Source organism: Rhinoraja longicauda, chromosome 6, assembly GCF_053455715.1.
Source record: "Rhinoraja longicauda isolate Sanriku21f chromosome 6, sRhiLon1.1, whole genome shotgun sequence".
Classification (NCBI taxonomy): Eukaryota; Metazoa; Chordata; class Chondrichthyes; order Rajiformes; family Arhynchobatidae; genus Rhinoraja; species Rhinoraja longicauda.
In genome coordinates this window covers 42,054,498-42,072,632 of record NC_135958.1, presented here as the reverse complement: position 1 = coordinate 42,072,632, position 18,135 = coordinate 42,054,498, and the positions used below count along the sequence as shown (strand labels likewise).

The following is an 18,135-nucleotide window of genomic DNA, read 5'->3' as shown; positions in this document are numbered from 1 at the left end:
ACAGGGACATAAAGACTCTGTACTCTCAAAATTTCACCTTTAAATATTCTCCATTTCTCTATTATATCCTTTTCATAAAACAAAATGTCCCATTTCACTCCTTTTAAATCCTTTCTCATCTCCTCAAAATGAGCCTTTCTCCAATCCAAAATCTCAACCCTTGGTCCAGATTTGACCTTCTCCATAATTATATTGAAACTAATGGCATTGTGATCACTAGACCCAAAGTGCTCCTCAACACATACTTCCGTCACCTGACCCGTCTCATTTCCTAACAGGAGGTCCAACACTGCCCCTTCTCTGGTAGGTACCTCTACGTATTGCTGCAAAAAACTATCCTGCACACATTTTACAAACTCCAAACCATCCAGCCCTTTAACAGAATGTGATTCCCAGTCTATGTACGGAAAATTGAAATCACCCACAATCACTACTCTGTGCTTACTACTAATATCTGCTATCTCCTTACATATTTGCTCTTCCAATTCTCGTTCCCTATTTGGCGGTCTATAATACACCCCTATAAGTGTTGCTAAGCCTTTCTCATTTCTGAGTTCCACCCAAACAGCCTCCCTAATCGAGCCTTCTAGTCTATCCTGCCAAAGCACTGCTGTGATATCCTCCCTGACAAGCAATGCAACACCCCCACATATGGGTGGAACTGAGGAACAAGAAAGGGATGACCACCTTGTTGGGGGTGTACTACAGACCCCCGAATAGTCAACGGGAATTAGAAGAACAAATGTGCCGGGACATTGCCGATAGCTGCAGGTCAAATAAGGTTGTTGTGGTAGGGGATTTTAACTTTCCCAATATAGACTGGGAAAATCATAGTGTGAGGGCTTTAAATGGGTTGCAATTCCTCAAAAGTGTTCAGGAGAGTTTTCTCAAGCAGTATGTGGAGGCCCCCACAGGTGAGAGGGCAACACTGGATCTAGTATTGGGAAATTGGGAAGGGCCAGTTAATGAAGTGTGTGTGGAGGAGCCTTTTGGGACCAGTGACCACAGTTTGATTAGGTTTAAGATAGTTATGGATAGGGAACGGAGAGGGTCCACGTGTTCAAATGCTCAACTGGGGTAAGGCCAACTTTGAGGGAAAGTTGACAGGAACAGGTTATTTGACAGGAACAGGTTATTTGAGGAGAAAGAAACATCGGCCAAGTTGGATGTTTTTAAAAGTGTGCTGATGAAAGCTCAGGATACGTACTTCCCCATTGGAGTGAAGGGCAAAGCAGGCAAACGTGAGGAAGCTTGGCTGACGAGGGAAATTGAGGCATTGTTCAAAAACCAGAAGGATACATGGGACAGGTATAGACAGCTGGGATCAAGTGCATCTCTGGAGGAGTTTCGGGAACTAAGGAGTAAACTGAAAATGATCAGAAGGGCAAAAAGGGGCCAGGAGATGGCTCTGTCAGGTAGCATTAAGGACAATCCCAAAAGATTTTCTCAATACATAAGGGGGAAAAGGGTAACTAGAGAGAGAGTGGGACCTCTCAAGAATCAAAGCAGTCCCCTCTGTGTGGAGCCACAGGAGATGGGCAAGGTCCTCTATGAGTATTTCTCCTCTGTATTTACCGAGGAGAAAGACAGTAGGACGGAGGTACTTGGGGCAGTCAATGGAAGTGTCTTGAGAGCAGTCAGTGTTACCGTCGAAGAAGTACTGAAGGTACTGTCGTGTTTGAAGGTAGACAAATCTCCAGGGCCTGATCAGATATATCCGAGGACATTGCGGGAAACTAGAGAGGAAATTGCGGGAGCCCTGGTTGAAATTTACGAGTCATCCTTAAATACAGGAGGGGTGCTGGAAGACTGGAGGGTGACAAATGTTGTGCCTCTATTCAAAAAGGGCTGCAGGGAAAATGCTGGGAACTATAGGCCGGTGAGCTTAACATCTGTAGTTGGAAAGTTACTAGAGAGAATTCTGAGGGATAGGATATACACGCATTTGGATGGGCAAGGGCTGATTAGGGACAGTCAGTGTGGTTTTGTACATGGGAGGTCGTGTCTCACAAATCTGATTGATTTTTTTGAAGACGTGACCAAAAAGGTCGATAAGGATAGAGCTTTAGTTGTGTACATGGACTTAAGTAAGGCGTTCGACAAGGTTCCTCATGGTAGGCTGCTCTGGAAAGTTAGATCGCATGGGATCCAAGGAGAGATGAAAGGATAGCAAATTGACTCCATGGAAGGAAGCAGAGGGTGATGGTGGATGACTCGAAACCTGTGACTAGTGGTGTGCCTCACGGTTCGGTGCTGGGCCTGTTACTGCTTATCATCCACATCAATGATTTGGATGAGAACATATAGAGCAAGATTAGCAAGTTTGCTGATGATTCAAATGTGAGTGGTTTTGCAGATAGTGAAGATGGTTGTGAAAGATAGCAGCAGAATCTGGATTGATTGGCCAGGTGGGCAGAGGAATGGTTGATGGAATTTAATACAGAGAAGTGTGAGGTGTTGCATTTTGGGATATCGAAGAAGGGCAGGACCTACACAATAAATGGTAGGCCTCTGGGGAGTGTTGTAGAGCAGAGGGAACTAGGAGTACAGGTGCATGGTTCCTTGAAGGTCGAGTCGCAGCTAGATAGAGTGGCCAAAAAGGCTTTTGGTACTTTGGCCTTCATCAGTCAGAGTATTGAGTATAGAAGTTGGGAGGTCATGCTGCAGTTGTATAAGACGTTGGTGAGACCGCATTTAGAATATTGTGTTCAGTTCTGGGCACCATGTTATAGGAAAGATATTGTCAAGCTTGAAAGGGTTCAGAAAAGATTTACGAGGATGTTGCCCGGACTAGAGGGTGTGAGCTCTTGGGAGAGGTTGAGTAGGCTGGGTCTCTGTTCCATGGAGCGCAGGAGGATGAGGGAAGATCTTATAGAGGTGTATAAAATCACGAGAGGAATAGATCGGGTAGATGCACAGAGACTTTTGCCCAGAGTAGGGGAATCGAGGACCAGAGAACATAGGTTCAAGGTGAAGGGGAAAAGATTTAATAGGAATCCGAGGGTAACTTTTTCACACAGAGGGTGGTGGGTGTATGGAACAAGCTGCCAGTTAAGGCAGGGACTATCCCATCGTTTAAGAAACAGTTAGACAGGTACATGGATAGGACAGGTTTGGAGGGATATGGACCAAGCGCAAGTGGGACTAGTGTAGCTGGGACATTGTTGGCCAGTAGGGGCAAGTTGGGCTGAAGGGCCTGCTTCCGCACTGTATCACTCTATGACTCTGTGACTTTATTCATGCTCTTTTATTTATTTTATTCTTTTATTTCACCTTTTCTTTGCAGTTACCCAGTAGTATTATAATTTTTCCAGTGAACATGATGAATTTAAAGAAAGCGGGAAATATATAAGCACCTCGGATTCTGGCTCCTGCCACAATCCCATCCATGTTCCTGACCATTGGCATGACTGACAAATCTTGGCCCCAGCAGCTCTTTCTATCTCTAGTCATACTCTGTACTCTGGACCCCAGCCTCACAACCTGGACTGTTGAGTGAGTCCGGTGTTGAACTGTCAGGATTTCCAAACAACCTGATGTGGATTATCAGAGTTTTACTGTACTTGGAAATGATTTGTATTTCCTGTCATGGTTTATGTGGATATTGAAATGATTTATTGAATTTCCACAATATCAAGAACCTAAGAATTTGGTAATACAGCACAACCCCATATGTGATTCGCAACACAGTATGAATAACTTACCATGGAGTAAGTTGTAATAAACTGTTGCTCGAGGAATTGATCCTGCACTCAAGTGAGTAGTGTGTTGGTCAAAACATACTGGCAGTCTGGGTTATGTAAGAATTCAGTTCCTGGAAACCATCCATAGGCCAATTTATCCATAAGCCATAAATGTTCATTTTCTCTAGTAACCCATATTATGCTGCTATGTTTACATTTGCTATAACTTTTTCATTTAATTCAATAATCACCCTAACATTACTCATAATTAAACTAATTGCTACCAGCTTAAAAAATGCTTTCAAAATGCTTTGGAGAAATTGTATAAAGTTGGATGTCTGTAAGTCCACTCTAATCTGGCGACCACCAAGACTTTGGGTGGGATAGCACCATTGGAGTTACTCAAAGCAGCATCTCAGGTCTTGCAACAATAACTGCTTCATCACGGACATTATTTTCATTAGGAAGTCACACAATGGAATCTTCGATGAGTGGGCAATGGAGTAATTAACACCAAATACAGTATGACATAGGTGGCCTTATCAATTTGATATTTGGCAAGAAACATTTCTGCCACAAAGGTAGGTATTAAACATCTTCCCCACATTTAGCCACCTTCGTTTGAAAGTCATTTGTGCAGATGCTCCCCAACTCACGATGCTTCAACTTCCGATATTTCGACTCTACGATGGCGCAAAAGCTGGGCTCTCTGCACCAGCCCCTCGGCCATACATTCATATCCCCGATCTCTCTGTTCCTGCCCTCACTAGCACGAGGTACAGGTAGCAATCCAGAGACAACCACCTTCGACGTCCTACTTCTCAGTCTTCTTCCTAACTCTCTAAACTCACGTCGCAGTATCTCCTTCCTCTTCCGCCCGGCGTCGTTCGTGCCCACATGCAGAACTACTTCCGGTTGATCGCCTTCCCTCGCTAGGATGTTCTGAAGCCGGTCCGTGATGTCTTGAACCCTGGCACCAGGGAGGCAACAAACCATCCTCGAGTCCCGCCTGTCGCCACAGAATCTACTGTCTGTACCTCGGACAATGGAGTCACCCACTACTATGGCTCTTCCCGACTTCGGTCTCCCCGGTCGAGTTTCCTTGCCTGGGTTAGATCTGCCAACACGTCCGCCGCTCGGACTGGAAGCGTCTTCTGCCCCGACAGTTCCCAAGAAGGTGTACCTGTTTGCAATAAGCACAGCCACCGGGGTCTCCTGTAGTCCACGTTCACTCCCCCCTGAAACAGTCTCCCACCTTCGCTCGACCTGGACCCTTGGCGTGACAGCCTCACAGTAGGTCCTGTCCAGGAAACTCTCGCATTCCCATTTTGAGTAGTAGGGGTTGGTGTATATTGTTAAGGATTTGCACATTTTCAAAAATGTCATCCACTCTTGAGTGGTGTTTATCTCGGGAGTCTGGTCTCCCACGTGACAATGATACCATGATATCCCATTGGAGTTGGCTGAATAAATTAGGCATTCAATGTTGGGGATGTCAGCTTGGGAGATGTTGATTTATTTATCTTGCCATTGGCAGACATCCCAACCCTTCCGAATTTGGTGGAAAGTTTCCGCTTTCTTATTTCATTTCTGCCATTCTGATTTTGCCTCACATTTTTCGACAAAACACATGCCTCGCCGCTCGCCTCGCCTCGCTCCGCCGCTGACCCGGCCTGCCGCTGTACTTGCCTCACCTCGCCGCTGGCCCGGCCTGGCCTTGCCTCGCCTCGCCGCTGGTCCCGCCTCGCCGGTCGCCCGGCCTCTCCTCGCCGCTGGCCCGGCCTCGCCGCTGGCCGCTGACCCGACCTCATCTCGCCTCTCGTCTCTGGCCCGGCCTCACCTCGTCTCTGGCCCGGCCTCACCTCGTCTCTGGCCCGGCCACACCTCGTCTCTGGCCCGGCCTCGCCTCGCCTCTCACCGATTGCCCAGCCTCGCTGCTCACCTCGCCTCGCTGCGGAGCGTGAGGCCCGTTGGTGTTGAGAGGGGATGGGGGGGGGGGGGGGGGAGGGGCAGGGGCGTGGGAGGAGGGAGTGGGGGTCGGGGGGGTGGAGGGAGGGGAGGGAGGGGGAGAGTGGGATTGGGAGGGGAGTGGGGGAGGAGGGGTGGGGGAGTGGATTTGGGAGGAAAGGGAGGGGTGGGGGGAGTAGTGGGGAGGGGTGGGTGGGTGTAGGGGGGAGTAGTGGGTGGGTGTAGGGGGGAGTAGTGGGGGTGGGGAGTGGGGGGGAGTAGGGTTGGGGGGGACCGTTGTGATTTGCTGTTGAAGACCACTGGAGCAAGTATGTCTTCAATTAAATTAGGTATGTGCAGTTTTTTAAATGAAACTCTTTCTTCATAACTTAGTCATACATTTTATGACCATTGTTCTTTTATTCAATATCAAGAGTATTGGGATGTGTAAGGAAAAAGCAAAATAGAAAACACAAAACAAAACAGTTTTTTCTTTGTTGTAAAAAGTATTTCTGTTCACTAACCTTTCTATAATAGTAGAATATACTCATGATAGGCCTGACATTGCACATGTAGTCCAAGAACTACAGTCTGTTGGAAATAATAGTCGTTTTTCACACGTGAATGTAGCACAACGAATATGTGCATTTGGCGTGCATACTTTTATTTGCTGAAAAGTTGCATTACGTGCCATATTCTGAATTTTGATGTAAAATTCTGAATTTTGGACATCAAAATTGTGAATTTGTAAAATCAAATGTCGGCAGGTCTGCATTGGATTGTGAGAATTTGATGAGGACTGTATTTTGCCAATTGAAGCACAGTTTGTCAGCTATCCATCAGTCTGAGGCTGCCACAATCAACTATGTTCCAATAAAATACAGATTGTGGGTGGAAACTCCCTCAGGTTCTTGAACTAACCCTCATAATCCTCAGCACAGTAACTCAGCACAAGAACTGCAGAATCTGGTTTGCAAAAAAAGGGCACAAAGTGGTGCACTGACTCAGCGGGTCAGGCAGCAGCTCGGGAGAACATGGATAGGGAATGTTTCGGGACCCATTTTCAGATTGATTGTGGAGGAGGAGGGTGACAGGATAAAGTGTGGCAGGTAATCGAACGCTGGGGGGGGATGGGGGGGTTAATAGGCAGAGGTTGGACAAAAGCCAGAGATTAAACCAGAAGATGCGAGTCCAATTTTAGGTGACCTCTAATAACTACCCCCTCTCCCTCGCCACCCACATTCTTTACTCTGGCTTCACAATTCGCAACTCTTCAACCCTTTGTCTGACTTTTCACTTTACATACTTCTATCAGGGGTGATCAGAACTGCATGCAATACTCCAAGTGCAGCTTCACAAAGTCCTATAAAGCTGTATCATGACTTCTTATACTCAATGCTCTGACATATGAAATGACGCAAACTGCAGCTGAGCCTTCAACACCTTCATGCTGAATAAGCCCAGCTCCAGCTCCAGACCATGGCCTTGGGGCCTCTGTCGGCAACTGACCTGGACTTCCTGATTGGCACAGCTCAGTTTGTTAGCGTTGCTCATAACATTTTCCCCATCCTCACCCTCTCACTGGTGCTCCCGAGGGCTGTATCTCAGCCCCCTGCTCCATTCCCTGTATACTCACCACTGTCTGGTCAAGGACATCAATCTGTAAGTTCTCCAATAATGCCACTGTTGTTGGCGACATCAGCAATAATTCTGAGACGGGGTGTAGGAAAGACATTGACATGGTGTCAGAACAACAACCTAGTCCTGAACATCGGCAAGCATAAACAGTTGGTTGTTAAATGAAGGAAGAAACTGGAAAGTGGTGACTATGGTCTATTCTCTGTTGCCCAATTCTCATCATGAAGTTGCCCCGGACATGGTTGACCTCTTCAGGTTCCTAGGCCCCCATATCACCAGCAACCTAACCAGTTGCCACCACTCTGATGTGATGATCACAAATGCATCAGCATGGTTACTTTATTAAGCTTCTGAGAAGTTTCAGCATAACCAGGAGGGTTCTCCTGAACATCGACAGATGTGCTATATAAAATACTCTGATGGCTACATCGCAGCCTGATAGAAACGGCTGTGCTTTGACCACCGGAACTTGCAGAGAGTGCTGAACGCAACCCAATCATTCAAGACTTGTCACTTCCTTCAATTCAGTCTTTCTTCATAGTACGTGAGTCAGGACGGCTGGAAATATCATCAGCTGCCTGCCCCCCCTGGATCTTCCCCTTTGTCTCCTCTACAATCTGCCAGGAGATACAGGAGCTTGTCAGATCAGAGGTCCAGATTTAACAACGCTTCCCCAGTGCTATCATTCTCCTGAACCAACCACCTCTCACATGCCCTTCCCAGACGTGTTGCCACGTACTCATGCTCTTAACTCTCTCTCATTCACTTGTTCTGTTATTACACTTCGGTAGTCTTTTGCACTGCTTTGAATTACGCCACAATCTTTGCATCATTGTGCTGTTTTTCATTCATTGTTGTATTTACCATTATCACATATATAGTGTTTGCTCTGGAAGCAGGAATTTCATTGCACATAAGTGAATATAAGTTCATCTGAATATATGTTCAGACACGCTCAAGTTGGCTATGAGTTCTTAAAAAGTATTTCAAGTGTTGTACCATGCTAATAATTGTAAATAAGTGAAGTTTTATTACCTCAATGATATGCAGGCTGAACTGTTATTCTGGCACCCTAGGTTGCCGAACCTTTCTGGATGATCTGTTTTCCGGGCCAACAGGGGTCATGTGATAATGAATGGACAATACACCCCTGGCCCACTAATGACACCACTCCCGTGTATCTAAAGCACCACGGAGTGCCAGCAACCTCAATAAAACAAATATAAAATGGAAACTGAATGTGAATGGAATGACCTGTCAATCCATTCCCGGCTCTGTCTCCCCGGCATTTAGAGCCGCAGCTTCCAACCCCACTCCCGACTCTCAAGGTGCACCAGCGAGCCCCTCTCACCTGTTGCTGTTTCTTGCTGTCGGCTGTGGCTTTATCTGCTCCCCGCTATAAGATCACTCCTCATCGTCCTGAGCTCCAAGTAAATAAAGTCCTAGCCTGCTCAACCTCTCCCCATAGATCAGGCTCTCCAGTCCTGGCACCATCCTTCTCTGCACCCTTTCCAGCTTAAGAACATTAATAGACTGTGCATTTACCCAGTCTATTTCTCTCATGATCTTGTACACCTCTATAAGATCATCCCTCAGCTTCCTGTGCTCCAAGGAATAAAGCCCCAGCCTACTCATCCTCTCCCTGTGGCTCAGACCCTCTAGTCCTGGCAACATCCTCGTATATCTTCTCTGTAGCCTTTCCAGCTTGATAACATCTTTCCTATAACATGGTGCTCAGAACTGAACACAATGCTCTAAATGTGGTCTCACCAACGTCTAATACAACTGCAACATGACCTTCCAGCTTCTATACTCAATACTCTGACTGATGGTCCAATGTGCCAAAAGCCGCCTTGCTGCCCTCTCTACCTATGATGCCACTTTCAAGGAAATATGTACCTGCACCACACTAAATTATAGTTAAACTGTAAATCTAGACAATTATTGCATGAAAGAAAGAAAATAAAATGTGATCAGGTGCAAGAAACTGCTCTGGCTGACCAAACAACAGTTGAGTCCTGTATAGCTGCTGTGGATTAGTGGGGTTAAAGATCTGGAATCAAATTACAATTATTATGCATCGTTTCAATGCCCATCATATTTCTCAAAATATTATCTCCATGTATTTGGAGTCAGAGTCATACAGTGTGGAAACAGGCCCTTCGGCCCAACTTGCCCAGCATATCCATCTACACTAGTCCCACTTGCCTGCCTTTGGCCCATATCCCTCTAAACCTGTCCTATCCATGTACCTGTCTACTTGCTTCTTAAACATCACGGTAGTCCCTGCCACAACTACCTCCTCCGGGAGCTTGTTCCACACATCCACCACCCTTGGCGTGAAAAGTTATCCCTCGGATTCCTATAAAATCTTTACCCCTTCACCTTAAATGAAAGTGGAATGAAAACATAGTTAATAAATCAAATGTTTTATATTATGATCTCGATTTGTACGTACCATTCTATTCAAATGTCTTTTTTGATTACTTTTTTGCAGCACTGTTCCACAAACTACAGTAATATTAAACAGTGATCGTCAGAACCCACTTGTTTCCAAGGTTGCTGGTCAGGAAGAAAGTATACCCAGAGGAACAGATGCCCTGGATAATATTCTCAGCAAGTTAGTAAACCTTTTTTTGTTATTTGACTGATAATTTAGCTGAGATAAGTTACACTGTTCAAATTATTACACTCCAAATTGTTGTCTGACTTGTTACATTTAATATATTGGTTTTGGCTTATTGTAGTAGCATGTACCAAGATACTGTGGAATAACGTTGTTTTACACGCTATCCAGGAAAATCATACAATACCTGAGTGTATCAGGTAGTGCAAAAGAGAAAATGAACAGTGTTACACACACATAGAAAGTGTGGATTGACGAAAAAAGTGTAAAGGCTGAACGGGATAGGTTGGAAGATTAGGAATTAATTCTTCACATTTGAGAGGTCTGTTCAAGATAGGGTTGCCAACTATCTCACTCCCAAATATGGGACAAGGTGACGTCATCGTCCCGCGCCCCACGTGACCTCACCCAGCCAATGACCACGTGCTCCCGCTCCACCAATGGCAGCCGCCCGGGCCGGGAGGTGGGTTGCTAAGCAACCTCCGTTAGGCGGCGCCTGGGCTTCCGGACCTACAGCGGTCCCTGGGCCTACAGTGTCCAGACCTACACTGTGCGGACCTACACTGTGCGTACCTACAGTGTCTGGGCCTACAGCGTCCGGGCCTAGAGGCAGGTTGCTACGCAACCTCCGTTAGGCGAACACACTCAGCCCCGCTCCCCGAACACACTCCGTTAGCCTACACTGTCCCGGTCTACAGCGGGCCACGGGCCTAATACTGGACAAGGGCAGTCCCGTACGGGACAAACCAATTTAGCCCAAAATACGGGATGTCCCAGCTAATATGGACAGTTGGCAACCCTAGTTCAAGAGTCTGATAACAGCAGGGAAGAAGTTGTTGTGGAATCTGGCGGTATGTGCTTGAAAGCTTTTGTATTCTGTACTTAGTGGAAGATGGGAGTAGAAGGATTGACTGGGTGTGAGTGATCTTTAATTATGTTAACTGCTTTTCCAAAGCATCGTGAAATATAGATGGAGTGTTGGGAGTGTTCTCCCAGCCCCCAAAGAGTCAACAGGAATTAGAAGAACAATCGTGCCAGGAGATTGCAGGCAGCTGCAAGACGGTTGTCACAGGAGAGGATTTTAACTTTTCCAATACAGACTGGGACTGCCATGATGATAAGGGTTTAGACGGGGTGGAACTTTTCCTTGGGCAATATGTAGAGTGCCCTGCAAAGGGGAGGGCAAAGCTTGAATTTAGGAAGGGCAAGTGACTGAAGTCAGTGAGTGAGCCTCGTCCACAGTTTTGAGATTTAAAATAATTACGGCAAGGCCTTGGTTGGCCTACAAGTTAAAGTTCTGAATTCAGCGAGGCGTTTGATATGATTCTGCATGGTAGGCTGCTGTGGAAGATTAGATTGCATGGGATCCAGGGACAGCTAGCCAACTGGAAAGAGAATTGGCTTCATGGAAGGATGCAAAGGGTGACGATGGGAGGTTGTTTTTCGGACGAGGCCTGTGTTTAATGGTGTGTCTCAGGGATTGGTGCTGGGCCTATTGTCTTTTGTGGTTTATGAGTTCATAAGCGATAGGAACAGAATTAGGCCATTCGGCCCACCAAGTCTACTCCACCATTCAATCATGGCTGATCTATCTTTCCCTCAACCCCAATAACTTGCTGTCTTGATTGCACTGTACACTGCCTTGACCGTATTGTCATTGTTTTGTCTATATTGTATTAGAGGTCAGTTTGTTTAATTCAGTAGATTAGGTTTAGCTTGTTATGGATAAAGGTTTATCCTTTGTACTGTCTGCTGTGTGTGATTGCATCATCTGGACTGCTTTAATTTCTCTGTACTTTGTGTAGTGACAATAAAGATTTTTTACATTTACATTTTACATTTACATTCCCCTGCCTTCTCCCCATAACCCCTGACACCCATACTAATATTCTATCTATCTCTAGCTTAACAATATCCATTGATTGGCCTCCACAGCCTTCTGTAGCAATTAATTCCACAGATTCACCACCCTCTGACTAAAGAAATTCCTCCTCATTACTTCCTAATGGAACGTCCTTTTATTCTGAGGCTGTGACCTCTGGTCGGAGACTCTCCCACTAGTGGAAACATCCACCTCACGTCCACTCTATCCAGGCCTCCCTATAGCAATGATTTGGATCTTCTGTTGTATGTATTTCTGACCTGCAGCTCCGTTGAGGCGAGCCAGGCCAACGTGTCATCGTCCAGGTCAATCAGACCTCGTTCACCATTCGGTGGCGGGTATTTGGGGCAACTGGTGACTATGTGCTCCACTGTCTGTGTTGGGTCCCCACACTCACAGAAGGCACTGTCCACGAGACCCCACTCTTCATCGCTACGCCATAGCGTCCCACGCCTGTTCTCAAGCGGTTGAGGGTTATCCGCTGCTTTCGGGGCAGGTCCTGGCCAGGGATGTCCATGGGTTCACCGATGTAGCCACCCTCCAGCACCTCACACTGTGATTCGTGTATCTTAACTGAGCGCCCATAATTCTCTAGCTTCTCACAGTCCTCGGATTTATCTGATCAGGCTTGGGAGATTCATCAACCTTCATATTCCTTAAGATGTTCAGCACCTCATCAACTGTAATATTGACTGCCCTCAAGACACTTCCATTAACTGTCCCAAGTTCCCCAGTCTTCACATCTTTCTCCACAGTAAACACAGAGGAGAAATGCTCTTTAACAACCTTGCCCATCTCCTTCAGCGCCACACAGAGATGACCACTTTGGTTTCTACGGGGCACTATTCTCTCTCTAGTCACCCTCTTAGCCTACTTTGGATTTTCCTTAATATTATCTGCCAGAACTATCTCCTGCCCCATTTTGCTCCTCTGATTTCCTTAGAGTCAATTGCACTTTATTTCTCACATATTCAACCGCATATTTTACAAACAGTACGTCTAAGATGCAGTTAAGTGTGGGAAGGAACTGCAGATGCTGGTTTAAACCAAAGATAGACACAAAAAGCTGGAGTAACTCAGCGGGACAGGCAGTATCTCTGGAGAGAAGGAATGGGTGACGTTTTGGCTCGAGACTCTTCTTCAGGCCAAGATACAGTTCATTTTGTTTACATCAGGTTCTCTTCATACCCTGTTTGCAATAATTAACAATGCTTTGCAACACATCATCCCGGTGTTTAAAATGCTGCCCCAGAACCTCCTGTCTGCACCCCCAACTAACAAGTCTCATCACTATAGACAATAGGTGCAGAAGTAGGCCATTCGGCCCTTCGAACCAGCACCATCATTCAATGTGATCATGGCTGATCATTCTCAATCAGTATCCCGTTCCTGCCTTCTCCCCATACACCCTGACTCCGCTATACTTAAGAGCTCTATCTAGCTCTCTCTTGAATGCATTCAGAGAATTGGCCTCCACTGCCTTCTGAGGCAGAGAATTCCACAGATTCACAACTCTGACTGAAAAAGGTTTTCCTCATCTCCGTTCTAAATGGCCTACCCCTTATTCTTAAACTGTGACCCCTGGTTCTGGACTCCCCCAACATTGGGAACATGTTTCCTGCCTCTAACGTGTCCAACCCCTTAATAATCGTATACATTCCGATAAGATCCCCTCTTATCCTTCTAAATTCCAGTGTATACAAGCCTAGTCGCTCCAGTCTTTCAACATATGACAGTCCTGCCATTCTGGGAATTAACCTAGTAAACCTACGCTATAGCTCTGTCTGACATTTCCCTTCCCCACTGTGCCGCAGAGCCAGGCCTGACTACTACTGCTGCTCACTCTGACACTTTAGAATCCAAAAGGGTATGCCTGCTTCGAAGGAGAATGACCACCGGGGTCACCTGCAGTCCGTCTGCTCCCTGGCCTCGTGGTCACCCACCCGCCCTCTCCATGTACCATGGGCATGATCACCTCACTCTAACACCCATCTATGAAGCTCTCATGCTCCTGGATGATCCCGTGGCCATCCAGATACAGTTCCCTAATGCGGCCTGCAGGGAGCTACACCTGGCCACAGTTACAACCCATGTAGTCATTGGGGACATCGGCAGTTTCTCTGACTTCCCACACCCTGCAGGAGGAACATTGCACCATTCTACCTGCGACTACTACTTCACTAAAACCACGAGAGGAAAAAGCACAGTCACGCACAAGAAATAGCAGACTGTGCCCTGATCTCCTGGGCTCGGCCTCCTTGCCTTAATCTCTTGAGCCAAAGCCTCGCACTTCCCCTCAACACAGCCTCACTCCCAAAAGGCTGCATCTTGTCTTCCTTTTATTGGCTGCTCAATTAACCAATTTTTATTACTCAACCATTCCAACAGATGTCTTTTAAATCTCTCGCTGCGGCTCGGACACTGAAATAGTCTCACTCAATCTATCTAATTGCTGCCTTGTGAAATCTCTGGCTGCTGCACGGACACTGAAATACATTGAGTGAACAATCCAACGTGTTGGCGAGTTGTAATTTGGTTACAATTGATTAACTATACAGCTCCAAAAATATATTTTGATTCTTCTATAAGTCAGTAACTTGAAACCGAGCACGGTTTCCGTATTAATTTTGCATTCTTTCTTTGGGTGCAAAGTTCTCTGCCAGGGAGGAGACAGAACACAATAATTGTGAAGATTCCAGGCCACGAAGATAGCCATACGGAAGATGTAGAAAGCGGATCTGAAACTAGTGATACAGTCTCCAACAGTGGTCAATCAGGAGGCCAGAACCTCGCACCAAACGTCACACTTATCACACTGAACTCTGAAGGTAGGCAAAATAATGCAAACTTTCATAGTCAATAGAAATAATTTTGGAATTTACGTACAAATTTGCAATTTAATAATTTGGTAAGACTTATATAAGCTTTATAGTTCATTTGGAAAACTCTGATCAATGTCTGTGAGCAAGTCATAGAATATGATCAACTTCTAATCTGTCAATTATGTCTTCTAGTTGTTGATTCTGTTACTCCTTGTAGTTTCTTTCTCTTATGTTTTCGCCAAAGAAGCCACTGGTAGCATTAGTTGTGTTTCTTAATATTCTTGCCAATAAAATGGATATTTGTGCATTTTCCCATATTTTCCCACGCTTATTTCCCCAATATATATATTTATATATATATATATATACACACTAGACCAAGTGGACCCGTTGTGCCCAAACCTCTCCTGCATTGGCGTAGCACCCTCTCCTCCCTCCCCTTCCCCCCTCCCTCCCCTCCCCCTCCCCCATTCCCCCTCCCCCACTCCATCCCGCTCAACCCCCCTTATCCTCACTCCTCCCCCCTCCCTCCCTCCACCCCCTCCCTCCCTCCCTAGGAGATAGATTTAAACTTTAAAATGTGAATAACAAAAAATATAACACCGATTTCCATGAAACTTCTTCCATTAGCACCAAAGGGACGACGGTGGGTAAGGTGGCCTAAAATTGCCATGCTATCGTGTACTGTTTTGGCTGTAGTTCAGGAACAAACAAACAAACAAACAAACACGAGTTTTAGTATATAGAATATATATATATATATATATATATTTTAGGAAAGAGTGTGTAGGAAAGAACTGCAGATGCTGGTCTAAATTGAAGGTAGACACAAAATGCTGAAGTAACTCAGTGGGGCAGGCAGCATCTCTGGAGAGATGGAATGGGTCGATACCCTTCCTCAGACTATTGTAGGAAATATGTTGTCAAGCTGGAAAGAGTACTAAGAAGATTTATGAGGATGTTGCCAGGACTAGAGGCTGTGAGCTATAGGGAGAGGTGGAGTAGACTGGGACTCTATTCCTTGGAGTGCAGGAAGATGAGGGGTGATTTTCAGGAGGTGTATAAAATCATGAGAGAAATAGATTGGGTAGATGCACAGAGTCTTTTGCCCAGAGTAGGTGAATTGAGGACGAGGACATAGGTTTAAGGTGAAGGGGAAAAGATTTAATAGGAATCTGAGGGGTAACTTTTTCACACAAAGTGTGGTGGATGTATGGAACAAGCTGCTAGAAGAGGGAGTTGAAGCTGGGACTATCCCAACGTTTAAGAAACAGACAGGTGCATGGATAGGGCAGGTTTGGAGGGATATGGGCCCAATGCGGGCATGTGGGACTAGTGTAGCTGGGACATGTTGGCTGTTGTGGGCAAGCTGGTCCGAAGGGCCTGTTTCCACGCTATATTGCTCTATAATTCTATCACTGTATATCTTTACAGATTATTTTATTCATCTATCTTTGACACATATATAGGTTAATTGGCTGGGTAAATGTAAAAATTGTCCCTAGTGGGTGTAGGATAGTGTTAATGTGCGGGGATCGCTGGGCGGCACGGACTTGGTGGGCCGAAAAGGCCTGTTTCCGGCTGTATATATATGATATGATATGATATGATGATGATGATATCAATGTATTGCACGTAAAACTGGTTATAATACACTTGGTTTCTTTATCCAACTATAGATTGAAAATAGTTGCAGCTCCAGTAGAGATCCCCTTAGAATCCTTCCAGTTTCAGTTTGCCAAGCTAACATTGAGCCATGTTCAATTAGTTAACCATTCCATCCTCATTCATCTGCCTCTTATTTGGCTGTCCACATAATTTCATTATCATTCCACTTAAATGCATAATGACATGAAAGCTGTGACCTTAATGGTGTTACCAAAGATTTGATCCCAGTACTGACTGAGCTCAGGGAAAGCTGTCCAATCCAACCTTTTCAATTATTCTTGATGGAATACTACAACTGATCTCCAACAAATTCCCCTCGGGAGTTGATTTAATCTACAGGATGAGCAGAGACCTGTTTAACACTCACTTCCTTCATTTGAGAACCTGGATCTGTCCACTTTCAGATATCAATTTACAGAACACAGAAAATATGTGCAAATGTGCCTAATTAAAGACACGTTCCCTCATCATTGATTCCTTCACTGAAGTCTATAAGAGGATTAGCCTTCCAATAAAAAAAATCAGAAGGCAAAGGTGCTTTCCCAAGCTGCACTACTGCACATTACCACCCTATAACATCAAGACCATAGCGACTGTTTCCCACATCTTGGGATTCACCGCCCACCAAAGGCAGATGGGGGAACTTCACCACTTTCGTCAGAATGCCATCAATGTTCTTGGCTAGTTAAGGAAAAGCCATTCAAAGATACTCAGATCTAACAGTAAGTGTCTATTAAACCTAAGAATATTAGAAAAAGGAGCATGTGACCATGTCAGAAAACAGAAAATCCGGAAATCTCCAGGACCGGACAATGTTTCCCCCTCCACCCTTAAGCTCTGTGCCGAACAACTGGCACCGATCTACACAGACATTTTCCAGTCCCTGCAAACCTGCACTGTCAGAATGGCAGGCAGTGACTAGTGGGGTATCGCAAGACTCGGTGCTGGGACCGCAGCTATTTACAATATACATTAATGACTTGGATGAAGGGATTAAAAGTACCATTAGCAAATTTGCAGATGATACAAAGCTGGGTGGCAGTGTGAACTGTGAGGAAGATGCTATGAGGTTGCAGGGTGACTTGGACAGGTTGTGTGAGTGGGCGGATGCATGGCAGATGCAGTTTAATGCGGATAAGTGTGAGGTTATCCACTTTGGTGGTAAGAATAAGAAGGCAGATTATTATCTGAATGGTGTCAAGTTAGGAAAAAGGGACGTACAATGAGATCTGGGTGTCCTAGTGCATCAGTCACTGAAAGGAAGCATGCAGGTGCAGCAGGCAGTGAAGAAAGCCAATGGAATGTTGGCCTTCATAACAAGAGGAGTTGAGTATAGGAGCAAAGAGGTCCTTCTGCAGTTGTATAGGGCCTTAGTGAGACCGCACCTGGAGTACTGTGTGCAGTTTTGGTCTCCAAATTTGAGGAAGGATATTCTTGCTATTGAGGGCATGCAGCATAGATTTACTAGGTTAATTCCCGGAATGGCAGGACTGTCATATGTTGAAGGACAGGAGCGGCTAGGCTTGTATACACTGGAATTTAGAAGGATGAGAGGGGATCTTATCGAAACATATAAGATTATTAAGGGGTTGGACACATTAGAGGCAGGAAACATGTTCCCAATGTTGGGGGAGTCCAGAACCAGGGGCCACAGTTTAAGAATAAGGGGTAGGCCATTTAGAACGGAGATGAGGAAAAACGTTTTCAGTCAGAGGATAGTGGAGTCAGGGGGTATGGGGAGAAGGCAGGAACGGGGTACTGATTGAGAATGATCAGCCATGATCACATTGAATGCTGGGGCTGGCTCGAAGGGCCGAATGGCCTACTCCTGCACCTATTGTCTATTGGCTATTGTCTATTGCCTGCCTC

At 45.7% G+C, this 18,135-nt stretch overlaps 1 protein-coding gene across 6 annotated transcripts in view; it reads left to right on the top strand.

The window, feature by feature from the left end:
* Positions 1-18,135, top strand: part of banp (BTG3 associated nuclear protein) — a 127,147-nt gene that overhangs the window by 41,960 nt on the left and 67,052 nt on the right. For all 6 annotated transcript variants that reach the window (XM_078400879.1, XM_078400873.1, XM_078400874.1 and 3 more), the window contains 2 exons: positions 9,766-9,888; positions 14,429-14,604. In XM_078400879.1, the coding sequence (XP_078257005.1) occupies positions 9,766-9,888; positions 14,429-14,604 (299 nt within the window). The remainder of the gene's footprint in view (positions 1-9,765; positions 9,889-14,428; positions 14,605-18,135) is intronic.